Source organism: Piliocolobus tephrosceles, chromosome 17 (assembly GCF_002776525.5).
Source record: "Piliocolobus tephrosceles isolate RC106 chromosome 17, ASM277652v3, whole genome shotgun sequence".
Lineage (NCBI taxonomy): Eukaryota > Metazoa > Chordata > Mammalia > Primates > Cercopithecidae > Piliocolobus > Piliocolobus tephrosceles.
This window is the reverse complement of record NC_045450.1, coordinates 19,343,276-19,371,194: the sequence shown is the minus strand read 5'-3', so window position 1 is coordinate 19,371,194 and position 27,919 is coordinate 19,343,276. Positions and strand designations below refer to the sequence as shown.

The window sequence follows — 27,919 nt, the reverse complement described above, 5'->3', positions numbered from 1 at the left end:
AAAAAAAAAAAAAAAAAAAAAAAAAAAAAAAAAAAGAATGTTAAATAGTAAATTCTTGTCCTGAAATAAATTAACTGGTTATTTAAAAAAAAAAAAGTTCGTAATAAGTCAAAAAGTTGAGACATGTCAAAAAAAAAATACTGTCTGCGAAAGTCATAAAGGAAAAAAATGTTATAAAAAAACTTCATGCCAAAAATATCATGTAATTTATATGTAATTTAAAAGTAATAAGGCCTCCTGAGTACTACTGAAGAAACAGTTTATGTGCAAGGTGTATAAGAAAAGTAAAATGTACCTTTGGTAAAAAGATTATAAGGAGGTATAAGAATGTAGATTTTTACCTACATTAAAAGGTTAAAAAATTATTGTTTTGAAAGTTTAAGCAAGTTTTAAAACGTTAATTGTAAAGAAAATTCTGTGTGTAAACATATTAGCTAAAGTTAAAAAGGTATCATCCAGTTTTTCTGTAAACTAGACATTAAAGGGATACAATAGGTTTTTCTTAAAGCATCAGCCTACTCTTTAACAAAAATTATAAAACATTAAAGAGTCTATAAAATCTTACCTTATGGTCAAACATGAAAAATCGGATAAATATGTTTACAAGGTTTTATTAAAATTAATAACACACTAATATAAAGGTAAAATTTAGCTTAGCTGGTAAAAAAGTCATACAAACAGCATTATTAAATATAAAATAGTGTTTAGCTTTTGTTTGGTCTAAAAACTAATAAAAATAGGTGCCAAAGAAAACATTCATTTTACTAGAAGATCATAGAAGTTAAAGACTTAAAACGAACTTTGGCAATTAAGACAGCATACCAAGATGCAAATGCCTGGTTGAAATGGATCAAATATTCCATCTACACGTTAAACAAAAGTAATTGTTATGCTTGTGCACATGGCAGGCCAGAGGCCCTAGTTGTCCCCCTTCCACTAAGGTGGCCCTCCAGTCAACCACAGGTGGGCTGCATGGTAGCTCTTTTCCAGGATTCTACATCCTGGAGAATAAGTCATGTCAAGCCCTTTCTGCTATATCCCGAAGTCCCTGCGGGTCAGCCCCCGAGGGCCGTCCAGCTTCCATCCCCTAACACTAAGTTCACTTCGTGTCTCTCATGGCAAGGAGGAAACTTAGTATTCCTTGGAGACCTGAAGAGATGTGATGAGCTTAAGAATTTTCAAGAGCTTGTCAATCAGTCAGCCCTTGTTCATCCCCGAGTGGATGTGTGGTGGTATTGTGGTGGACCTTTACTGGACACTCTGCCGAATAACTGGAGTGGCACTTGTGCTTTAGTCCATTTGGCTATCCCTTTCACCCTGGCATTTTGTCAATCAGAAATAATAATAATAATAATAATAATAATAATAATAATAATAATAATGATAATAATAAGACATCGTAAAGTGAGAGAAGCCCCTTATAGGTCTTTCAACTCTGACATCTATTTAGATGCAATTGGAGAAATACCAGATCAATTTTACCTTGAAATTAACCACAAGAAATACCAGATCAATTTAAAGCTTAAGATCAAATAGTTATAGGATTTAAATCAATATTTTGGTAAGTGACAGTCAATAAAAATATAAATTAAATAAACTACATCTATTACAACCAACAGCAATGAACTTCTCATAAGTTAAAAAGAAAAACTCATGTCAGTCCCAGCCCTGAGGCTACCTGACCTGATAAAACTCTTTACACTCTATGTGTCAAAAAAAAAAAAAAAAAAAAAAATGGCAGTTGGAGTTTTAACCCAGACTGTAGGGCCCTGGCCAAGGCCAGTGGCCCATCTCAAAACAACTAGATGGGGTTTCCAAAGCCTGGCCCCCATGTCCAAGGGCCCTGGCAGCAATGGCCCTGTTAGCACAAGAAGCAGATAAGCTAACTCTTAGGCAAAACCTAAATATAAAGTCTCCCCATGCTGTGGTGATTTTAATAAATACCAAAGGACACCATTAGCTAATCAATGCTAGACTAACTAGATACCAAAGCTTGCTCTGTAAAAAATCCCCGCATAACCTTTAAAGTTTGCAACACCCTAAACCTTCCACCTTGCTCCTGGTATCAAAGATCCCAGTAAAACATAACTGTGTAAAAGTATTGGACTCAGTTTATTCTAGTGGGCCTAACCTCTGAGACCAACCTTAAACATCTGTAGACTGGGAGCTGTACGTGGATGGGAACAGCTTTGCTAACCCCTGCAAAGTGACTCTGAAAAAGACGACAAGCCCTGCTCCAGTCACACCTGGAAGCTGACTGGTCCACCCATGGCCGAAGCATGAGGAAACTCATCGTGGGACTCATTTTCCTTAAAATTTGGACTTGTACAGTAAAGATTTCAACTGACCTTCCTCAGACTAAGGGCTGTTCCCAGTATATACCTCAAGTCACTGAGGTAAGACAAAAGATTGCTACAGTCCTATTATTTTACGGTTGTTATAAGTGTCCCAGGACTCTAAAAGAAACTTGTTTGTATAATGCTGTTCTATCCAAAGTATGTAACCCAGGAAATAACCAACCTGATGCATGTTATGACCCATTTTAAGCCTCCCATGATCACAGTTTTTAAAATAAAATTAAGTTCTGGTCCTTTTCTAAGTGACACAAGTAAAGTAATAGCTAGAACAGAAGAAAGAGGGGTCCCCTAAAATGTAACCTTAAAATTTGACACCTGTGCCACTATTAATAGTAAGCAGCATGGGATGGGATGCGGTTCTCTAGATTGAAAAAACAGTTACACAGCAGAAAGTAAGTATGTCTGTCAAGAATCGTATTTATGTGAAATGTGTCAATACACAATGGTCTTGTGTCATTTGGGCTACTTGAAAAAAAATTAAATGAAAAAAAGATCCTGTTTAGCTCCAAAAAGAAAAAGTCAGCCCCTCCTGCATGAGTGGGAGCTGTAATCCTTTAAAATTAGTAATCACAAAACACTCAGACCCAAAATGGAATTAAAAAAAAAAAAAACACAAAAAATGTAGTGTAAAGCATTGATTAAAAAAGACTAGATCCTAGCGTAAGCATCCTGATAAAAAGAGAGATTCAAAGACACTCTCCAGACTGAATATTGCAGACTTTCTATGATAAACTAAATGTGCCAGTACCAGAGACTCCAGGAAAAAACAGAAATTTGTTTTTGCAATTAGCCGAGCATGTAGCCCATCTCTAAATGTTACTTCATGTTATGTTTATTAAAAAACTGTAATAAGAGATCAATGGCCATAAGAAGCCCGAGAATTCGTGCCTATGGACCCAGTTCCTGATGAATTCCTGGCCCAAGAGAATCATCCTGATCATCTCTAGGTTCTAAAAGTCTCAATTATTAGACAGTATTGCACAGCTAGAAAAGAAAAAGGATTCACTCATCCTGTAGGGCGGCTTAGTTGTCTTAGGCAAAAGCTGTATAATAGTACCGCAAAAGCAGTCCCACCCCAGAATTCCACCAGGACTAGACTGCCCCCACCGGGTTATACTGGATATATAGACACAGAGCCTATGCTAAGCTGCCTGACCAGTAGACAGGTGGTTGTATTATTGGCACTATTAAACCATCTTTCTTCTTACTGACCATAAAAACAGGTGAACTTCTGGGCTTCCCTGTCTATGCTTCCTGTGGAAAATGAAGCATAGCCATAGGTAATTAAAAAAATGATAAATGACCTCCTAAAAAATTATATAATACTATAGGCCTGCCACTTAGACACAAGACAGCTCATGAGAATACTGGACCCCCATTTACATGCTCAACTGAATCATACGGTTGCAAGCTGTTTTAAAAATCATCACTAATAAAACTGGTCATGCCTTGACTATTCTGGCCTGGCAAGAAACTCAGATAAGAAATGCTATCTATCAAAATAGATTGTCTCTCAACTACGTGCTAGCAGCAGAAAGAGAGGTCTATAAGAAATTTAACCTTACTAATTACTGTCTACACATAAATAATCAAAGGCAAGTAAAGACATAGTCACACGTGCCCGTACAAGTGTAGCACAAATTCGACCCTGAAGCCATGTTTAAAAATTAGTTCCTAGCAGTAGAAGGATTTAAAACTCTTATAAAAAAAGTTACAATTGTAATAAAAACCTACTTACTGCTCCCTTGTTTGCTACCTGTACTTCTTCAAATGATAAAAAACTTCATCACTACCTTAGTTCACCAAAATGCTTCAGCACAAGTGTACTATATGAATCACTATCAATCTATTGCACAAAAAGACATAAACAGCAAAAATAAGAGTGAGAACTCCCACTAATAAAAAGTGAGAGTCTCAAACGGGAGGAATGAGGAAAGAGAGAGACCCTCTCATATTGTCTTATATTGTTTTATACTCAGTATCTGTTTTAAGAAAAAACAATGAAGTAAAACCAAAGACAGGCAGCCCAGCGCCAGGCCCGGAACCAGGCCCAGGTCTGCCTGGCCTAAACCTAGTAGTTAAAAATCAGCTCATGACTTAGAAACCGATGTTCCTGACATTGTATAGAAGAACATTGTGAAACTCCCTGTCCTGTCTGTTTCACTCTGACCGCAGGTGCGTGTAGCCCCTGTCACGTACCCGCTGCTTGCTCAAATCAATCATGACCTTTTCATGTGAAATCTTTAGTGTTGTGAGCCCTTAAAAGGGACAGAAATTGTGCACTCAGGGAGCTCAGATTTTAAGGCAGTAGCTTGATGATGCTCCCAGCTGAATAGAGCCCTTCCTTCTACAACTCGGTGTCTGAGAGGTTTTGTCTGTGGCTCGTCCTGCTACATACTACTTGTCAAAAAGACTAGAAGGACTCAAATGCATCCAACCCCACAATTCCAGGTCTATAAGTCATTCTATAAGCATTTGGATCAGTCAGTGCCTGAGCTTCCCCCACCAACCAAAACTTATTTGCTCAACTAGCTGAAAACATAGCAGGCAGCTTAGGAATTTCCTCATGCTAGGTATGTGGAGGAACTAATATGGGGAAGCAGTGGCCATGGGAAGTCAAAGGAATTAATGCCACAAGATAATTTCACTTCACCTAACCCTGCCAGTGAACCAACAGCCTCAGCCAGTGTTTGGTTGTTTAAAACCTCCAAAATTGGAAAGTACTGTATTGCCCAATGGGGAAAGGCTTTCACAGAGGCAGTAGGAGAAACAACCTGCCTAGGGCAACAGTATCATGATGAGGCTAAAAACAAAACTCTATGGAGAAATGCCCAGAATGACTCCTGCTTACCAGATCCAAATCCTTTCTCTCGATTCGCTACCTTAATCAACACTTGGCATCAGCTACAGGCTCCAAACGCTTGGAAAGCACCCTCTGGCCTATATTGGTTCTGTGGAGCATGGGCGTATGGGCAACTGCCAGCTAAATGGACAGGGGCATGTGTGTAGGAACAATCAAGCCATCTTTCTTTCTAATTCCTCTAAAGCAAGGGGAACTCTTAGGGTATCTAGTCAATGAAGAAAATAAAAGAAGAACTAAAAGAGCATAATCACAAAAATAGACACAAATGGCAAAAAAGATGTGGACATAGGAGACTGGAAAGATAATGAATGGTCTCCTGAAAGAATCATTAAATATTATAGGCCAGCTAACTGGGTGCAAGATGGGTCACGAGGGTACCACACCCCAATCTATATGCTCAACTGCATCATAAGATTGCAGACAGTCCTTGAAATTATAACCAATGAAACATCAAGGGCACTAGATTTACTGGCAATACAAGCAACACAAATGAGAAATGCTATATATCAAAATAGATTGACTTTAGATTATTGCTTAGTCTCAGAAGGAGGAGTATGTGGAAAATTTAATTTAACCAACTGTTGCCTAGAATTTGATAATAATGGCCGGGCTGTCATGGAAATCAGAGCTAGAATGAACAAGTTGGCCCATGGTCCAGTTCTGAGTTGGTCCAGATGGTCCCTGGATTCTTTGTTTGGAAGATGGTTCCCAACCTTTGGAGGATTCAAAACCCTCATTGGTGGGTTTTTGTTTATTCTTGGCATCTGCCTCATTCTCCCTTGTCTTTTACCCCTGTTTATTAGGGGCATTCGATCAACTATAGAGGCAGTAATAACTCAACACACTACTGCACAGTTGATGGCATTAACCAAATATCAGCCACTGCCAGTAGAAGCTCAGCTCAGCAAAGAGGTGGCAAATAGTGGTGCTTTCTATTAACACCTTTGTTATAAAAAGCACCAAAGGGTGGAAATGGAATAGGAATTAAAAGAAATTAAAGAATGTGTAAGCAAAAACTCAGTTGTATGTAAGAAAACCCAATTCCCCCTGAGGAAGAGAAAGAGGTGGAGTCCTTTAAAAATTAACTGCCTGTTTTTCTGTCTGTAGCTAGTGAGCCTTATCTCTCCCTTTCCCAGGCATTGTGAAGACCCTCTTTCTCTAGCTGTGCAGCTGTAAGGTCACTAGACATATAAACTCAAGTTGTAAAACATGTTTTTCCTTGAAAAGTAAGAAATGAGGTAATGCATGTCTCAATTGAATAACTGTCTTTGATTCTTGCTTCTGTAATATGCTTCCTCCTGCACAGATCTCCCCCTGACCCCACTAAATGCTTAAAAGGTAACCTGACTCTTCGTTCGGGGCTCAGTCCTTTGGATGTTAATCTGACTGGGCCGGTGCACCTAAATGAATATATCCTCCTCAATCCATCAGTCTCTCTGATTCCTAAATTATCCCACAACACCTGTACTCAGAGACCATATTCATCAGACTGGAAACTCACTTAATCAGCGATCGGAAGTCCAGCCACCCTTCACGGCTGTGATCAGATACTAGGAGCTTGGTTTTCAGAGAAGGGCACTCAGAAGCCATGGAGTCCACATCTGAGGCAATGGTATCTGTGGTCACAATGCCCTTGGCTTTAGACATTTGTAGTCGATAGAGAATGTCTTTGGCCTTCAACATGATGGTCGCAGGCATGAAAATGATCCCTGGGGATAAGAAACGAACTGATTGTTTTGGTTTCTTTTTCACAACCATGGACTTTAGGCTTGGCTTGTCTGCATTGAAATCCCCTAACCTCTTGTTATGCAAAGTATGGACCACAGAACAACAGCAGCAGCAGTATCCAGGTGCAGAATCTCTAACCCTGTTTCAAACCTACAGAATTAGAATCTGTATCTTAACAAGTTTTCCAAGTGATTCTTTTGCACATTAAAATTTGAAAGTCCTGTCCTAACCTTTTCTACTGTAAATGGATCTAGCCAAAAAATGGGTGGACACTGCTTTACACATGTTTACACAGGATCTGGAAGCATAGATGTAAACAGGACAATGTCTCTGACATTAAGAATAGCTGCATCTCTCCCCAATCTTTCCCTTCTTATTCCCCTTTCTGTCATTCCTTGGATGTCATCTTGAATGTCCCCTCTTTCCTTCATTCTGCATTTCACCACATTGTCCTTTGAATTTTTTTGTGTTCCCTTCTATGTACATCGCCAACAGTGAGCTCAAGTCTTTGTGTTTTCCTTTTGGATTCTCACCCCTCTAGCAGTTTTGAATCTTTCTGCTACCCATCTTCTATATTATTACTTGCTTAGTTCCATAAACATTGACTTTTTTTCCCCTCTAAATTTTTCTTCCTCTTTCTTTCTTTCTTTCTTTCTTTCTTTCTTTCTTTCTTTCTTTCTTTCTTTCTTTCTTTCTTTTTCTTTCTTTCTCTCTCTCTTTCTTTCTTTTTCTCTTTCTTTCTTTCTCTTTCTTTTTCTCTTTCTTTCTTTCTCTTTCTTTCTCTCTTTCTTTCTTTCTTTTTTCCTTTCTTCCTTTTTTTCTTTTTCTTTCTTTCTTTCTTTTTGTTTTCTCTCGATGGAGTCTTCCTCTGTCACTCAGGCTGGAGTGCAGTGGTGCAATCTCAGCTCACTGCAACCTCAGCCTCCTGGGTTCAAGCAATTCTCCTGTCTCAGCCTCTCCAGTGGCTGGGATTATAGGTGTCCACCACCACACCCAGCTAATTTTTTTAATTTTTATTTTTAGTAGAGATGGGGTTTCACCAGGTTGGCCAGGCTGGTCTCGAACTCCTGACCACAAGTGATCTGTCTGCTTTAGCCTCTCAAAGTGCTGGATTACAGGTGTGAGCCACCATGCCTGGCCTCTCTGCATTTCTCCTCTGCACTAACACCTGTGCCCTCTCTCCAGGAAAACACCACACTTCTCATCCTGACTTTGAAGATGCTGCTTTCTTTCCATCTTTCTCTCCCACAACTTATTTTCTATTTCAAAATGGCCACTCCTCACCCCGTGCTTGGAATGCCCTTCTTTTGTTTCTAATCCTCTTTAATTTTTCTTATCCCGGAGGGCTCAGCTCAAGTATTTTATTTTATTTTATTTTATTTTTGATGGAGTCTTGCCACCACTCCCGGCTAATTTTTTTTTTTGGATTTTAGTAGACATGGGGTTTCACAATGTTGGCCAGGATGGTCTTGATCTGCTGACCTCGTGATCTGCCCACCTTGGCCTCCCAAAGTGCTGGGATTATAGGCCTAAGGCACCACCCCTGGCCAAGTCTTAGATTTCCCATGGACCATTTTACAGGTCCACAGATGACATGGCTTTTCATCTCTAGACTCCTTCCACCAGTTTTATTACTTCTTAATTTCACATGATCTGGCTGAATGAATCACCTATTTTATTTGTGAGAGAATATGAGATGGAGAGAGAGAAAATATGATCAAGAGTGTGGCAGAGTGCTGTACACACGATAAAATGAGATAAGTGATTCAAGAAAGAATCTATGAGTCACTGACTCTAATTTATATAGATAAAAAATAGGTCATTAAAAGGGGAAGGGAAATCGCTACATAAGAATTCTAACTAATAAATGTAGAGAAACTGACAGAAATAGAAAATTTCCAGGTAAAACCAATATGGTAATATTCAATTCAGTAAAGAATCATCACTAGATAACCAAACCATAATGTGGAAGACTGTTAGGAAACAGGAATATTCACACAATCGCTTAAGGATCACACCACACCATGAATTATTTATTAAGTACAAGGAAAAATTGTGCCTTTGTAAAGGATAAAGGTTTTCTGTGAAAACCACCTTACTCAAGTGATGAAACAGTATAAATGAAAAGGGAACAAACTGACTTCAGAATATACCCCCTGATGTGACGCACGGAGGAAAACACAACTTTGTCCTTGTAATTCTCCTGCCGAGCATGTCTAATCTGAATATAATCACGAAGAAGGAGTCAGAAATACAAATTTGGAGATATATTCTATAATATAACTTGTATTCTTCAAAAATGTCACTGTCATGCAGAAAAGGCTGTGGAATATTCCGGATCTTATCAGATGACTGCTTTTGTGTTTATGAGTGTTTACCTGGTGTTCATAGGTGTCACAATGCTCACAAATGATTCTTAAATAATTCAGTGAGAAAGGGAGAGAAAGAAAGAGGGAGAGAGTGCTCAAATATGGGAAAAATGTTAACAAACAATGAATCTTTAAAAAGGTAAGAGTACCTGAGACTGTGCAAGAGAAAGTGTATGTGTGTTTGTGTGTGTGTGTATGAGAGAAAGTTTGGCACTGCACTTGAGAGTGTATGAATGTAAGAGTGTGAGGGAGAGAATAAGAAAGAATAAGAGAGTTTGTGAGGGAGTATGAGAAAGACAAAGACTGTGAAGAAGAAAGGAGGTACAGAGAAGAGAAACTGTTTTGTCTCCAACTAAACTGTTAATTCCCAGAGGGCAGGAAGCCTTGTTTTGTGGTCCCAGCACAGAAACTGGGGCTAGGGCTTCAAAGCTGTGTCAGTGCCAGGCTGGGTGCACAGTACCTAATATCTCAGGAAACATTGGCTCTTGAACAGCCCTGAGGTCCACCAGGTCCCTCTTGCATCACTGACCTGTTCGCATGCAGCCCACAGCCACCAGCCACCACTCAGGCACTCGAGGCAGAATCAAGGCCAGAAGGTCTCCCTGTTGCAGGCCACAGGTCTGTGTGAAGATGTTGGCTGTGCGGCGGGTTAGGTCTGCAACCTCTCTGTAGCTCCACTTTACTTCATCCCCTTGGCCATTCACCCACCAAAAGGCTGGATTTGGACCTCTCTTGCCCTCCTGGTCAAGACCATACATTATGTGTTATTTTCTACTTCAAAGAAAAGGAGCACTTATTAAACTAATCCACAGCCATAGTCACGTTCTGATGTGAACACAGCTTAAGGACTGAGATCCCATTTTAAAACATTTAAAGTGCTTAAAGAAAAAAAAAGCCAACCAAGAATTTTACATCCAGAAAGACTGTTCTTCAAAAGTGAGGGGGAAAGTAGGGTACTCCCAGATAAACAAAAGTCAAAGTTCACTATCACTAGACTTGCCCTACAAGAAATGCTAAAGGAAGTCCTCAAGGTGAAATAAAAGGATGTTGAAGAGGAACTCAAATATGAAAATATAAAGTTCTCTTGTAAATATAAATTCATGAACAAATATAAAAATCAACATTATTGTAAGTTTGGTTTATAACTCCACTTGTTATCTGTTATAGTATTTAAAAAATAAATCATAAAATAATTATAAATATGTTAATTTATTAACATACATTTATAATACATATTAAATAAATGTTACTTAAGCAATATACAAAAATGTTATTGATGACATCAATAACATAAAGTGTGTGTGGGGGCTGGCTGAGATAGAACTGTAAAGGAGAAGGATTTTTACATTTAATTTTCATTATTGGCCTTATAATGTCACAGGAGTAGGGTGTTTGTATGTGATTAAATTTAAGTTGTTATCAGTATTAAATAGATTGCTAGAACTACAAGATATCATATTTAATTCCCATGGTAACCACAAAGCAAATATTTATTGAATATACACAAAAGGAAATGAGAAGAAAATCAAAGTGTATCACTACAAAAACTCAACTAAACACAAAGGATATCAGTAAGAGAGGAAATGAGAGACAAAAAAGCTATGAGACATCAAGAAAACAATTAACAAAATGGCAACAGTAAATCCTTGTCTATCAGTAATTACTTTAAATGTAAGTAGACTAAACTCCCCAACCAGAAGACAGAATGGATTAAAAAAAAAAAAAATCCAACTACATGCTGTCTGCAAAAATTAAGCTACTTCTATGGGATTGAATATGATAAAATCAATGAAAAACTTTTAGAATTGTTTCTACAATAAAATGCTTATAGTATAATATTAATTTTAAAAAGCAAAATTGTGTTCATATTATTCAAATTTATATAGTAATATTCACCTCCTCCTTTTACCTCCTTCCTCTCCAACCCATGTCATGTTTCAAAAATTCTCAACCAGATTTCCAGTCTGGGCAATGAAAAAAATCAATTTATACTCTTAAGGCAGAGATATTTTGGCATCATTAGACTGTGAGACTAGGTTAAATAAGAGATTGTGAAATCAGACAGCCTGGACCCAAACCCTGTTGTTCCAGTTATTAGACATGTGATTTCAGCATGTTAGTTACATCCTTTGATCTTCAGTTTCTTCATCAGGGAAATAGAGACAATAACAGTATTCATCGAATCAGATGATTAAATGCAAGGTGATTGTCAAGGCACATAAAAATGCTCTCTGTAACTGAGGGTTTTATTTTTCTTGAGGTTACTATGCAAATTCAGAGAAAGAAAAAGAAGGGAGTGGGGAGGAAGATGTCATAAAGACATATAGGCTTTGGATAGTAATACATGAACACATGTTCATGGAACACTTAAAAATTTTATAAACTCTCCAATTCCATTTCAGGGGGATTCTCTCTTTGGTTCAAAGACAGTGCTGGGTGACTTTTTATACTACCATATTGGCATCTGGGAGTTAGTAGCTGGAAACACCATCCATTGTCTACCCTGACTCATTATGTCACTACGGCTTCTCTCTTGGTCTGTGTCCTGTGAGAAGACAAACCAAGCACTTGGGGTTTTCTGCAGAAACACAAAGCCTCTGGAAGACACAGAGCTTGGTTTTTCTTGACATACCTTAAAGCCACAGTCAAGTAGGTAGTTGACAAAGAGGAATCTAATTAGACTTGCCACCCTCATGGGAAGATGGATGGCCTAATATAGGTAAATGTGTCAGACACTCATATGCACATTCAGGTGGTCTATCCCCTCCTCTGGGTGCAGTCTCACGTCAAGCCCAAGTTTGATGACATGAATACCAGTTAAGACACACTGTCCCATTCACTGAAGATGAGAACTCAGACTAATATGAATTTGCTGACCTTGTGATCAGAACTTTGCACTTGGTCACTATAGGGAGACCCCTTGAAACTATTGCTATGGAATAAAAGATGAAATGCTCCTGATTATTTTAAATACAAAATTGCATGCAGGATTGTGTAAAGACAATGCCAGGTTGGACCTGCCAGAATGAGCCAACAGCGCGTGATGTGCTTCCCCCTGCAGAGAGCCTATGAATGGACGTGCAGTCAGGGAGGTTTCACGTCACCAAGATTCCTATCCCAGAAAAGCAGATGTTCATAGCTCTGGGAATGGAATGTGACCCTTGTGGAGAGCCTATAAATGGATGCATGGGGGGCGCCTGTCCATATGGAAGATAGGGCTATAAATGCCCTCATCTTGCCACGGCTCTTCTAGGCCTCTTTAGGGTTAAGGCATGCTCCCTTCTGAGAATTTCTGGTCTAACTTCACATCCTGTTCCTATGAATTGTTTGTAACCAACTTTTGCTGTAACTGTTACTGCTGTTCCTGTTTTAAGGCTCTGTTAGAAATTACTGATGCACACACTATATTGTAAATTCTTTTCTCTATACACTGTACTTCTGCATACAGATATTATGTTAAAGAATTACTTCATCCCCATGTGACCATCTCACCTCATAATCAAATGACCCTAAATCCCTCACTAACCTACCCCTGCTCTCACTAAACTTAATAATAAATGCTGGCATATCCAGTGCATTGTTGGCACCGTGGGACCAGAAGGTGGTGACCCCCCTGGACCCAGCTTTCACTATCTTGTGATAGTGAAAGATTTCACTTATCTATTATTTCTCAACCTGCTGATCCACCTGGGAACAAAGAGACAGCCCCGCTGCATTGCGGGCTGCTGGCCAGATCCCACAATAGGTCACAATTTTAATACCCTGATTGAACAAAAGATACATTTACCTATTTTTTTGTTTTTAAAGGAGTTAATTCCCCATTTCATAGATGAAACCACTGAGGCTCAGTGAAGTAAGGAAATGGCCATGCTGGGAATAGAAACTTGAAGTATAAGCTTCTTCCACAGTACTGATAATTTGAGGCAGAAGCAATTTTGCTTCTGTACCTTTCAACCTAGCAGGAGCAAGATAAGGAAAGTGAGGCCACCCTTGTTCTTGTATCACCATCACGGCAGTCCTCTTACCTTCTCCATCTGAGCCCAGTAGTCCAGAACACAGCTTGCAAAATTAAATTCCTCCGGTACTTCATAGTCATTCCATCTTGGGGCTCCAACTTCTGATAAAGACCGGCAGCACAGCTGCGAAGGGGCAGGGTGGATGTTGTGGAAGGATTTGTGGATGCCCCAGAGGATCCGGAACCTCATCAGCCACTGCATGGTGAAACAGTCCTCAGAAACCGGGCACAGAGTTCTCAAGTCACCACCTGCCTTGGGAAGAGATAGCTAATAGATTGGTTGTGTATCCAAAATTTTCTCCCTGAAACGGATGCATGTTTTTGGTTAATTGCTAGAATTATAGCTTTGCTTCAGGTCACCAGAATTTGGAAGGCAACTGATTGATTTTGGTGGGGATTTATCTTCCCAGCTGAGGAACCACATGGCAGAAAGAGAGAGAGAAGCTGTCCTTCACCTCTGTCTTACCTGGTACTGTTTAGGACACAGCTGAGCTAGGTCCTGGGTAGGTATGGAAAAGGAGGTTGAGCTCTCTTTTGTAGGTTCAGTTCTCTCTGATCAGGTGATCCACAGGAATGTGCACCCAGCAGAACTTGGCTTCTGGCCACAGCGGAGTGGGACCTTGAACAGAGAACTTGTCAGGAATTGGGTAATTCAGTAGGGGGAGGAGATGCTCAGTAAAATATTACAGAAATAATTACAGGCCTCCACAGAGAGATAATCAGTTAGAAAAGCAAACCATGTGGGCCAGGAGCGGTGGCTCACACCTGTAATCCCAGCACTTTGTGAGGCCGAGGCGGGCCATCCTGGCTAACATGGTGAAACCCCGCCTCTACTAAAAATACAAAAAATTAACCAGGCGTGGTTGGCGGGCGCCTGTAGTCCCAGCTACTCTGGAGGCTGAGGTGGGAGAATGGTGTGAACCCGGGAGGTGGAGCTTGCAGTGAGCTAAGATCATGCCACTGTACTCCAGCCTGGGCGACAGAATGAGACTCCACCTCAAAAAAAAGAAAAAAAAGAAACAAAAAAGAAAAACAAACCATGTATACGAAGTCACCTCCAATTCCTGTGGCATGGCTAGGGGTGTGAATGAACCAGGTCCTATGGTGCATTTTCACTAGTTCTCTATGGCTAACCTGCTCCCCCTTCTCAGCCCTACATCCCCATAGTCTCCCTTAAATGACAGCTGAGAGGCAGCGTAGCCTAATAGATAAGAGCCTGGGCTCTGGAGGTCTGAGACAGAAAGGTCTGAGTTTGAGCTTAGGTCTGCCACTTAACCTCCATGTGATCTTTGTGGACCTCCTTGCTCTTGTCCTCACCTTCCTTAATTGGTTTTTGGTTGCTTTTGAGACGGAATCTATTGTTGTCACTCAGGCTGGAGTGCAATGGCATGGTCTTGGCTCACTGCAACCTCCGCCTCCTGGTTTTAAGTGATTCTGTTGCCTCAGCCTCCCAAGTAGCTGGGATTATAGGTGCCTGCTACCACACCCAGTTAATTTTTGTATTTTTAGTAGAGACTGGGTTTCTATTAAAAATAGAAACCTAGCTCAGCTGTGTCCTAAACAGTACCAGGTGAGACAGAGGTGAAGGACAGTTTCTCTCTCTCTTTCTGCCATGTGGTTCTTCAGCTGGGAAGATAAATCCCCACCAAAATCAATCAGCTGTGCCTTCAAAATCATGTTGGCCAGGGTGGTCTCAAACTCTTGACCTCAGGTGATCTGCCCCCCTCAGCCTCCCAAAGTGCTGGGATTACAAGCATGAGTCACAGCACCCGGCACCTACCTTATTTGTAAAATAGGAATGGTAACAACAATACCTACCTCCAGGGTGTTTTCTTTACTTCTTCGTTTGTTTGAACTAGATGAAAAGAACTAGATGAAATAATTTATAAAAAGCATGTAGCACACAGTGCTGGGCATAATTGATGTTAGCTCGTTTTGTTCACTTGGGATTCTCAGAGGAACAATTTGGTATCCTGGTAAAATGCAGGGTCTTTGGAATCCCAAAGTCTTGAGTTGAAGTCCAACCTCAGGCACTTACAAGAAAGCTCTTGGGTGAACCATTTTCCTTTCAAAGTTTGGTCTTGTCATTTGTAAAATGAAGTGGGATTTGTCAATAAGATTTGTTGCATAGGATCATTGAAAGGATTATGTGACACCAAGTCTGTAAAGCACCTGGAGCAGGCATTTAGATGGAGGGTTGATAGTGATATTGCACTAGATAAACCGAGGTAATAATAGGTAGCGGCTTGTACTATGACTTTTCTACTGGAGCCATTTTTGGGGTATTGTTGGAGAATGAGGGATCTCCAGTATTTTCATTGAATCTGGGAAGAAATTATTTCTGATCAAAGTCATGGCTAAAGATTTCTGGAGACACCCAGGACATCCCTGACAGGACCGTGTGGCAAGCTATGATACTTCAGGTGTTTAATGTTTAGCTTTCTGTGGCCAGTCACTGGAGAGGTGAGAAGGCAGGGCTAGTTGACTGGCTGTGGTAAGCTAAACTTTAAACACCCAAAGCATCAAAGTACTGGAACAAAAACAAAAACAAAAAACAAACAAACAAACAAAAAACCTCTGTTACTGAAGCAAAAGGAGCAGTCACTTTTCAGAAAAGAATGGAGACAGGAGGAAAAGCCCTTGACACACTGTCTGCATCTCAGTAGGTCTCCCCTGTGGAACTGCAACATGAGGGTATGGACAAGAAGACAGGCTGTGGCACCAGGCAGCCTGGGCTTGAGTCCAGCTTTTACCAGTTACCAGCTCTGTGTCATTGAGCAGATTTCTTATCCCTCTTTTCCTCAATTTTCTCATCTTTAGCAAGCGGTATACAGCAGACAAAGGAGAACTCTCCAAACATTCTATGCATGCTCCTCTTTCATTTCCCAACCTCTCTTAAAGCTAGAGTGAGGCCATTAAACTCTAGTTCTAAACAATAAACTCCATGTGGAGGTGATACAAGTCACTTCTGGTCTAGGGCATTTATTTAAGAGCAAGTATGAGTTTTCTGTACTCTCTTTCCCTATTCAATGCTCCTGGAAACCATATATGGAGACAGTGACATCATAAAATGGCAAAGTCTCTATCAGCCTTGTTCTCTGAGTGACTTCATGTAGCTAAATATCCTACCAACTTCAGCTTTTTGCACTTGCTATCCTCTGGTTATTATAGAAAACCTATAATACATTCATTCATTCAGCGGATATTTAAGGAACATCTTCTAGATATGCTTTGAACATATAAGACAAGGTTGGGGCTGTCAAGACATTTACATGCCTATGATAGAAAGGCAAAAACCAATAAGCAAAAAGTCAATTAATTAAGCAAGAGGATTTCAAATGGTGATACTGCCAAAAAGAAAACAGAACAGGGCAATATGATGGAGCAAGTGTGGGGAGGTGGCTAAGGATGTTCTCCCTTAAGAGGTGACATTTTGAGACCTGAAGAAGGAGAAGCAGCCAGCTAGGGAAAAAGAACTCCAGGTAAAAGGCACAGGAAGTGCAAAGCCTGAGGCTGACATTTTCAAGGCATAGGTGGGGGGCTGGAATGGCAGATTACTGAGTGAGGAGAAGTGTGATAAAGTGTGAGATCAGAGACACAAACAGGACACACGCCAGTAAGAATCTTTATGGGCATAATAAGGAGTTTGGATTCTATTCTAAGTGCAATCAGTGAGTGCATGGGAATCTTGTGAAGATATGAGAGGAAAGAGACATGATCCTATTAAGTGACTCATTTTCTTGGTGACTTGATTTTGAAATAAAGTAATACAGGAAAGTAAAACATTCAGAAAAAGAGGTCAGATTTGCATTTAGAAAGCCCGCTGTGGCAATTCTGTGGAGAAGATATTTTAAGGAGGCAAGAATGGATGTGGGGATGCCAGTTGGGAGGCACTGCAATAGACTAAACAAGTAATGATGGTGGCTCAGACAAAAGTTATGGCACTGGAGATGGAGGTAAGCAGACGGATGTGGGATAGATCTTTAAGATAACCTTAGGAGGACTTGTTGATGGTTTTGATAGAGAATGAATAGAAAGAATCAAGGATGAATCTCAGCCTTTGACTTCTTCAATAATATAAATGGTAGGTCCTAATTTATATATGAAAAAAAGAAAGCTGAAAAGATTATATAGCATGTACAAAGTCACAGACACTGTAGAAGACAGGAATAGGACTTGAATCCTGATTTTATTTAAGCTAGTTTTTCCTGCTTATAGGCTGTCTCTATCCTTCTGCCATGCTTCTCCACACTCTGGAATTGATGACAATAGAAAATTCCAGTGTGGTTTTATTTTTGTTCAACCATGCCATATAAATTGACCAATGACTTCCCCACTCATCTCAGATTGAGTTTTGCATGGACTTACATACTGTGGAAGGAGTGATTTGAAATAATGTTCGGAAGACACTTGACAATGTCTACCATACAGCAAGTGCTTTTCAAAGGGTGGCTGTTATAATTTTTTAAAAAGAAACTTCACAGCCAAATAGACCCAACTAGAATCTTTTTAAAAAAAATTTTACTTTAAGTCTGGGATACATGTGCAGAATGTGCAGGCTTGTTATATAGGTACACATGTGCCATGGTGGCTTGCTGCACCTATCAACCCATCATCTAGGTTTTAAGCCAGACGTGCATTAAGTATTTGTCCTAATGCTCTCCCTACCCTTCCCCCCAACCCCTTGACAGGCACTGGTGTACGATGTTCCCTTCCCTGTGTCCATGTGTTCTCATTTTTTAACTCCCACTTATCAGTGAGAATATGCAGTGTTTGGTTTTCTGTTCTTGTGTTAGTTTGCTGACAATGATGGCTTCCAACTTCATCCATGTTCCTGCAAAGGACATGAACTCATTCTTTTTTATGGTTGCATTGTATTGCATGGTGTATATGTGCCACATTTTCTTCATCCAGTCTATCATGCATGGGTATTTGGGTTGGTTCCAAGTCTTTGCTGTTGTAAATAGTGCTGCAAAAAACATACATGTGCATGTATCTTTATAGTAGAAAGATTTATAATTCTTTAGGTATATACCCAGTAATGGGATTGCTGGGTCAAATAGTATTTCTGGTTCTAGGTCCTTGAGGAATCCCCACACTGTCTTCCACAATAAATGAACTAATTTACACTCCCACCAATGTTGTAAAAGTGTTCCCATTTCTCCACAGCTTTGCCAGCATCTATTGTTTCCTCACTTTTCTTTTTTTGTAAGACAGAGTCTTGCCCTGTTGCCCAGGCTGGAGTGCAATGGTGCAATCTCGACTCACTGCAACCTCCACCTCCCAGGTTCAAATGATTCTCCTGCCTCAGCTTCCCAAGTAGCTGGGATTACAGGCATGTGCCACCCTGCTCAGCTAATTTTTTGTATCTTTAGTAGAGATGGGGCTTCACCATGTTAGCCAGGCTAGTCTCAAACTCCTGACCTCGTGATGTGCCCACCTTGGCCTCCCAAATGTTTCCTGACTTTTTAATAATCACCATTCTGACTGACGTGAGATGGTATCTCAGTGTGATTTTGATTTGCATTTATCTAATGACCAGTGATGATAAGCTTTTTTCTTCATATGTTTGTTGGCTGAATAAATGTCTCCTTTTGAGAACTGTTTGTTCATATTCTTTGCCTACTTTATGATGGGGTTGTTTTTATTCTTATAAATCTGTTTCAAAAGAACACACAGTCCCTTATAAATCATATTTTGTTTTGATTTCTAGAGTTAACACGTCAGAATTCCAGGAAATGAAAATGCTCTGAGGCAGAATAAAGCTTAACTTGAATCTTGAATACTGATTCCAATAAAAAATGCTCTCCTACATTGTCCTGAGAACTCTTAAAATGTCTTATTAAGGACAAAAAAAGAAGACACATATAGAAGACACATTAGGAGTTCCTAAGACAATGTAGGAGAGTATAAAAGTATAGCCAAGTTATAAAACAGGATGTCTTCATTAAAGAGGATGATTTTGGAGTATAAAAGTATAGAATATGAAAGTATAGCCAACTAAAGCCAAGTTATCGTAAAAGTATAGATGAGTTATCATAAAAGAGGATGATTTTGGAGTTGATTTTTCTAGGTAAGATAAAATTCACATGCTCACAATGAGTATTGGTGGCACAGATAAATCAAATAATTTACAACTGGAATTATAATTGTAGGGCTTTTGTTTCAGGTATCATGATCTTTAAGTGTCTTGAAGTGAAATGTACTATGTAGTATTTTACATAGGATCAACTTTTTGATAGTTTTTTGATAGGTACCAACTATAAGCCCTGGACAAAATATAAATAACAACTTCAGAATGTATTAGAGATCAGGCAACACAAAAATAAATTAGGAAAAGTCTACCCTTGAATAAATAAATGGCATTGAGTGAGTTTTTTTTTAATGGAAAAATTTCAAGAGAGAGTCAGAGAAGAGGAACTTCAAATTTTGTGTATAAATTCCGCCCAAATCCATGGTTGATCCCTGAAATACACAGAATCCATGCAGCCTCAGGCGAACAGAAATGAATGGAATTTTCAGATGCTGGGCACTATGGAGGGAAAAGAGTTTGGAGTTTGAGTATAGTCAAGTTAACCACCTGCCAAAAGAAATGAATAAACAAAACAAAATCCAGAATCTCTACAGTATATTAATGACAATGTTCAATATAAAATCTAAAATTACTAGATACACAAAGACACAGGAACACATGACTCATCTGCAAGAGAAAAAGAACATCAATGGAGAAAACTAAAGACTCAGATGTTGGAATTAGTAGGGAAGGATTTCAATAACAGTGCTATAGCTGTAATGATTATGCTCAAGGACTAAAAAAAAATACGTTCAGTATGAACAATAAAAAAGTTAGTGGACAAATAGAAATGATTTTAAAATTAAGACTGTTTAAGAATGTATTACTCTAAATTAAAAATGAACTTAATGGATCTTATAGCATATTGGAGATCTAAGAAATTTAGCATACTTGAAATTAGTTCAAAAGAAATGAACAATCTAAAGAACAGAGAGAAAAATATTTTTATAAAAAGTGGAGCCTCAGTGAATCGTGGAACAATGAATGTGTGTGTGTGTATGTGTGTGTGTATATATATATGGAGTTCCAGAAAAAGACAGAAAAAATATTTAAACAAAATAATGACCAAAAGTTTTCCAGATCTTGGTGAAAAATATAAATTTACAGATCCAAGAATATTAGAAAAATCTAAAATGGGAGAAATACAAAAAAGAACAATACTTAGGCATGTCATAATCAAACTTCTTAAAATCAAAAAGAAGATAACATTTTGAAAGAAGACAGAAGAAAATCATACATTACACATGTGGGACAATTGTTCAAATTACCACTGACTTCTCCACAGAAACAAAGGAAGCTAGGAAGTGATGTCAGCAAGATGGCAGAGTAGTTAGTTCCCCACTCACATTCCCCAATAGCAACAGTAATTGCTCATCCATTCACAGGCAAAAGTGCCTTTGTGAGAACCTGAGGATTTAGGCAGGATTTGTAAAACCCCAGTGGAGTCCGAGACCTACAAGAGTTGTTTTGAGAGGGTAGACCCACACATGGGTGACAAACTCATTGACTGTGGTCCTAACTCTGGATTTGGAAATGGCTCCATCTGCCTCATGTTTGGTGAAAGCCCTATTTGGACTTGATCCTGCTACCAAAACCATCTGCGTAGGGGTCTGACAGGAGGGAGCCATGCACAGTAGTACATCAGGAAACAGGCTCACTGAACTTGGCCTCAACTGAGGCCTTGAAACAACCCTCTAACTCAACTCCAGCCTATCTCAGCTGCAGTATGCAATCAATCCTGCTTGCATAAGGACCCAGAGAAAGACATGTCCATATGAGTCCCTAGGGCAGGATTTTAGATTTTAGTCCCCAAGCAGACCAGAAAGGGCCCTCAATCTTGCCTCCAAACCCTCTTAGCAGCAGCCCAAGAGCAATTTTGCCTGTACATGGAACTGCTGAGAGACTTGCCCGTCTGTGCCACTGGGACAGCCTTGCCAACTTCAGTCGCATTGCAAATCCTGAAATGACCCTGAATTTCAGCCCAAAGCTCCCTCAGCTGAGATCTAAGAGCAGTTCTGCCCAATCAGGGAATAGCTGGGAGACAAACCCATGTGAGTCCCCAGGGTCATACCTGCCAACCTCAGTCCCCATAGCAGATCTTGAAAGGCCCTGAATCTCAGCTCCAACTTCACTTAGCTAGAGATCGAGAGCATGGCTGCCTGCCCAGGGACCCACTGTGAGACATGCCCATCAGTGACACCAGAGACAGGCCTGAAGATTTCAGTCTCAGTTGTAGACCTTGAAGCAGCCCTGAAACTTGGTTTCAGCCCCTCTCAGCTGCAGACTGGAGCAGTACTGCCTGTCCAAGGTCTCACCCAGTGGTTCAGCAAAAGCCCCCCTGGGGACCTGGAGGAGTCATATCCATTCACAAACTGGGTAACAGGCCTGTTCCTGTGCATTTGAAGTAGACCATCAGCCCAGTACCAGCCCTTTGGACTGAGGTCCTGGAGACAGTAGAGACCACCCTGGGCCCAGACAGGATCCATGCCTGCTAGAGTCCCTGGTAGTAGGCTCACCAACTGTGGACTCCATGTGGACCCAGCAGCAGTCATGTTACCTGGCTCCAAAAGCATTTGGCTACAATCCCATAGGCAAACTCATCTGCCTGGGAATCTAACAGAACACAAATCAGCCAAAACCAGTTTCTAAGGCCTGGAAGAAGCATTTGCTCTTTCAAATGCACAGATGCAAAGGTTACATGAATAACAAGAAATCAGACAAACATGAAACCACCAAAAAAATTAACAAAGCCCTAGCAACCTACCACAAAAAATTGGATATCTATGAACTGTGTGAAAAACATTCAAAATAATTATTTTAAAGAAGGTCAATGAGATGCAAGAAAACACTCCTAAACAACTAAATGAAATTTAAAAAAACAACAACGCATAAAAGTTTTTCTTGCAGGGCAAGGTGGCTCATGCCTGTAGTTCCAGCACTTTGGGAGGCCAAGGCGGGTGGATCACTTGAGGTCAGAAGTTCGAGACTAGGCTGGCCAACATGGTGAAACCTCAACTCAACTAAACATACAAAAATTAGCCAGGTGTGATGGCACAAGCCTGTAATCCCAGCTACTTGGGAGGCTGAGATAGGAGAATTGCTTGAACCCAGGAGGTGGAGGTTGCAGTGAGCCGAGATCCTGCCACTGCACTCCAGCCTGGGTGACAGAGTAAAAGCCTATCTCAAAAACAACAACAACAATGACACCTTTTGGCAGTGTACAATTATTATTTTTTAATAGAATCTTTAGAATTTTTCTACATATAAGATCCTGTCATCTGCAAACAGAACTAATAAATTCAGTAACTTTGCAGGACACAAAACCAACATACAAAAATTAATAGTGTTTCTATACATTAACAATGAACTATCTAAAAAAGTAATCAAGAAAATAATTCCATTTATAATAGTGAAAAAATAAAACACTTAGAAATAAATTTAACTAAGGAAAGTAAAATATCTGTACACTGGAAACTATAAAACACTGATGAAAAAATTGAAGAAGACACAAATAAATGGAAAGATATCCTGTGTTCATGGATTGAAAAAATTAATATTGTTAAGGTGTCCATATTATTCAACATGATCTATGGACTCAATGTAATCCTTGTCAAAATTCCAATGATATTTTTCACAAAAATAGGAAAAAAAATTCTAAAATTCATATGGAACCATGAGAGATCTGAAATACTCCAAATATCCTTGAACAAAAGGAGCGAAGCTGGAGCCACCACACTCCCTGACTTCAGTATATTACAATATACTACAGAATTATAGTAATTAAAACAGCATATTATTGTCTTAAAAACAGAAACATGCATTAATGCAATAGAATAGAGCCCAGAAATAAACTCATGCATTTACAGCCAACTGATTTTTGGCAAACTTCCTCAGATAACGTAATGAAGAAAGGACAGTCTCTTTAATAAATGGTACTAGGAAAGCTGGATATCCACATGCTGAATAATTAGATTGGATATCTTATCTCACACCATATACAAAAATAGACTCAAAATGGATTATAAACATGATATCTGAAGCTGTAAAAGTATTAGAAGAAAACATAGGAGAAAATCTCCATCACCTTGGTCTGGGCAATGATTTCTTGAATATGAAACCAGAAGCACAGGAAGCAAAAGCAAAAATGGATGAATGAAATTACATCAAACTGAAAAGTTTCTGTACAACCATGAAAACAATCAACAGAACAAAGAGGCAATCTAAGGAATTAGAGGATATATTTGCAAACTATACATCAGATGAGAAGTTAATATCCAATATATATAAAGAACTCAAACAACTCAATAGTAAGAAAACAACTAATCTGATTGTAATATGAGCAAAAGATCTGAATAGACATTTTACAAAAGAAGACAAACAGATGGCCAACAGGTATATTTAAAATGCTCAAAATCACTAATCATCAGAGAAATGTAAATAAAATTACACTGAGCTATCTATCACCTCACACCTGTTAGAATGGCTATTATCAAAAAGATGAGAAATAATAAGCATTGGAGAGGATGTGGAGAAAAGGGGATAACTTAAAGTGTATAAGAATACACTGTTGGTAGGAATTTAAATCAGTAAGCCAGTATGGAAAGCATTATGAGAGTTTTTCAAAAAATTAAAAATAGAATTGTCATATGATAGTTCTATTCCCAGTACTGGGTATATAATATTATATATTCCCACCACTGGGCATGTAAATCTCATGTCCTCACATTTCAAAACTTATCATGCCTTCCCAACAGCCCAAAGTCTTAATTCATTTCAGCATTAACTAAAAAAATCCAAGTCCAAAGTCTCATCTGAGACAAGGTGAGCCCCTTCCACCTATGAGCCTGTAAAATCAAAAGCAAGTTAGTTACTTCCTAGATACAATGAAGGTACAGGCATTGCATAAATACACACATTTCAAATTGGCCAAAATGAAGGGGCTACAAGCCCCATGCAAGTCTGAAATCCAACAAGGCAGTCATTAAATCTTAAAGTACCAAGTCAAAATGATCTCCTTTGACTCCTTGTCTCTCATTCAGGTCACACTGATGCAAAAGGTGGGCTCCCACAACCTAGGGCAGCTCTACCCTTGTGGCTTTGCAGGATGCAACCCACATCCCAGCTGGTTTCATGGCCTGGCATTAAGTGTCTGTGTTTTTTCCAGGCACATGGTGCAAGCTGTCAGTGGATCTACCATTCTGGGTTCTGGAGGATGGTAATCCTCTTTTCACAGCTCCACTAGGCAGTGTCACAGTGGAAACTCTGTGTGGGGGCTCTTACCCCACATTTCCCTTCTGCACTGCCCTAGCAGAGGTTCTCCATGAGGGCTCCACCCCTGCAGCAGATTTCTTCCTGTACATCCAGATGTCTCCATACATCCTCTGAAATCTAGGCAGAGCTTTCCAAACCTCAATTATTGACCTCTGTGCACCTGCAGGACCAACACCATGTGGTAGCTGCCAAGACTTGAGGCTTGCACCCTCTGAAGCATGACCTGAGCTGTACCTTGGCCCCATTTAACCATGGCTGGAGTGACTAGGACACAGGGCACCAAATCTTGAGGCTGCACATAGCAGGTGGTGCCTGGATCTGGCCAAGGAAACCATTTTTTCCTCCTAGGCTTTCAGGCTTATGGTGGAAGGGGCTGCCATTAAGGTGTCTGACATGCCCTGGAGACATTTTCCCCAGTGTCTTGGAGATTAGCATTTGCTTCCTCTTTACTTCTGCAAAGTAACTGATTTCCTCCCAGAAAATGGGTTTTTCTTTTCTACTGCATCATCAGGCTGCAAATTTTTCAAACTTTTGTGCTCTCCTTCTTCTTGAATGCTTTGCTGCTTAGAAATTTCTTCCACCAGATACCCTAAATAATCTCTCTCAAGTTCAAAGTTCCACAGATCTCTAGGGCAGGGGCAAAATGCCATCAGTCTCTTTGGGTAGCAAGAATGACCTTCACTCCAGTTCCCAAGAAATTCCTCATCTACATCTGAGACCACCTCAGCCTGGACCTTATTGTTAATACTATCAGCATTTTGGTCAAAGCCATTCACTAAGTCTCTAGGAAGTTCCAAGCTTTCTCACATCTTCCTGTCTTCAGAGCTTCCAAGTTTCTAGAAAGTTCCAAACTTTCCCATATTTTCCTGTCTTCTGAGACCTCCAAACTGTTCCAACCTCTGTGTGTTACTCAGTTCCAAAGTTGCTTTGACCTTTTTGGGTATCTTTAAAGCAGTGCCCCACTACCTGGTATCAATTTACTGTATTAGTCCGTTTTCATGCTGCTATAAAGACATACCTGACAATGGGAAATTTATGAAGGAAAGAGGTTTAATGGACTCAGAGTTCCACATGGCTGGGGAAGCCTCACAATCATAGCAGAAGATGAAGAGCAAAGGGACATCTTAGGGACATCTGTCATGGTGGCAGGAAGGAGAGAGCATCTTCAGGGGAACTTCCCTTTATCAAACCATCAGATCTTGTGAAACTTATTCACTATCGTGAGAACAGCACAGGAAAAACCCGTTTCCATGATTCAGTTACCCCCCCACCAGGTTTCTCCCATGGCACATGGGGATTATTACAATTCACAGTGAGATTTTGGTGGGGACACAGAGCCCTTCAAAAAACAGGACTAGGAAAACATGCAGTTTCTAAGGCCTAATAGGCACAGATTTTGAGAGAGATCCATCTGCCTCTAATTCCTGGGGTTCTGTGAGGGTAATAGGTTTTTCCCAAAACAGGGTCAGTGGTGCCTCCTCCATTTTCCCAAGGAGTCCCAGGCCATCAGAAGTTATCTTGGGGCCTCTCATGTGTGCAGTAAGAGTGGCAAGACAAAATGGGGGAAAATAATTCAGTCAACTGAGAAGAAAAAACCTTTTTTCCAGAAAAACAAGATCCACCAAGAGACATCAAGTCCTTTTAAATATACCTATAGCTTGGATATCCATTTTAATTAAGCTGACTTTTAACCATAGCTCTCCTTTTTTAAGAAGTCCTTTTAAATCTCTTATTACCTGACCTTAGCCATGCCAAATGGCCACTACTTCTGACTTTCGAACTCATGGAGGGGCAGAGAACACAGCGATTTTTCCCATTCTTGCAACCACTTTGCACAGAGAGACAGAGAGGCCAGAAGTGTGACTGGTAGGAACTTTTACCTTTTGCCTGCATGTCAGGCTTCTGGGTTCCCTTCCCCTGAGCCATGGAGTCCTGTGCAGGGGAACAGACAAAGAACAGCAGTCCCTCCTCAAGAGATTGCCAAGCAGTTTAAGATTTGAGGAAATTAAACTCTTCCCAGGATGTATCTAAGGGGAGTGTCCTGTGGTACAGAGACATGATTACCCATCTGTGAAGAGAGGACACAGGAAGAAAAAAAAAGCATTTTTTTCCTTTCTCCAGAGTCTGAGGGCCAAAGGAGTTCCAGTGATTTAGGATACACTCATGAGGAGTGCAGTGCAGGCTGAAGATGATTGGTTACCCGTCTGGAAAGAGGGGAAAAAGGCATCCCTTTATTCCTTTCTCTTTCTAGGAAACACCCAGGGTACATAAAGGAGGGAAGAGAAGGCATTCTTTTCTTTCTTCTGACCCTATATCCCTGAGTCCAGTGACCTGTGAAGGTGCCGACCATGGGGGCAAGTGTGACCTTCACCCATGAAATGGGGACGCATAGCTGGCAGAAACATTCACACTCACCTGGGCGGTGCCTAAGCCTCCCACTGTCAGTAACTTTTAAGTTTCCTACCTCTTATCTATGTCATGGATGTGAGCATGACCTCTGTCCATGGAGTGGGAGGGCCTAATCAGCAGCAATAGGCATGCTCACCAGTGCTGTGCCCCTCGATTCCCACTGAAAGTAACCTTTGGTCTAGTGTTCCATTCCAGGGCTTCAAACCAAAGCTTGGGAAAAAAAGGTGCCTCAGGAGGGTGTATGGACCCATTAAATTAGTTCCAGGTGGCCCTCGCCAAATTGCAGCTAGCAACTGGAGGGGGCGGCTCCTCTGTTGCTTCCCTATCTTAAGCAGATGGAGCTGTATCTTAAGCAGAAGGTCCTCCTCAAACAAGGGAGAGAAAGGGAGTCCCAATAATTGGGCACCTGGCCTAATAAGGTTGCTTGCAAAAGGAACCCCTCACATAGAAAAGCTCTGTGTATTCACAGGACTATTTTGACTCCTGACGTGGTGGAGGAAGGAGACCTGATGCCCCTCATGGTCGTGCCAAGAAAGGAGGGAGTCCTAGATTGGAGAGGAGAACTGAAAGGCCCACTCCAGAGTCCAGGAGAAGGTCTGCCCTCTTTCCCTTGACCCCCAGAATCACCTGGAGCTCCTGGAGGGCAATGGTGTTCTGAACTACCAGAGCTGGGGAAAGGAGCCCTGGGCCCCATCAGTACTGCTGCCCCATTTGGGATCCTGGCCCTGGACCCAGTGACCCACATCTCTGGGGACAGTCCACCTTCAAGTGATCCTCATGCAAACTTGACAGGATGGAAGTGGCCTCCGCCTGCTGTCCCAGCAGATTCCCTAG

At 40.4% G+C, this 27,919-nt stretch overlaps 1 protein-coding gene across 1 annotated transcript in view; it reads right to left on the bottom strand.

Annotated features, from left to right (window-relative positions):
- ACSM1 (acyl-CoA synthetase medium chain family member 1) overlaps nucleotides 1-13,951 on the bottom strand; it is a 57,098-nt gene extending 43,147 nt beyond the window's left edge. The window contains exons 1-4 of the mRNA XM_023225057.1: nucleotides 13,799-13,951; nucleotides 13,343-13,585; nucleotides 9,847-10,057; nucleotides 6,722-6,929 (exon numbers count right to left, since the gene is read on the bottom strand). Coding sequence (XP_023080825.1) covers nucleotides 6,722-6,929; nucleotides 9,847-10,057; nucleotides 13,343-13,534 — 611 coding nt within the window. The 5' untranslated portion in view covers nucleotides 13,535-13,585; nucleotides 13,799-13,951. The remainder of the gene's footprint in view (nucleotides 1-6,721; nucleotides 6,930-9,846; nucleotides 10,058-13,342; nucleotides 13,586-13,798) is intronic.
- Nucleotides 13,952-27,919: the final 13,968 nt, after the last annotated feature.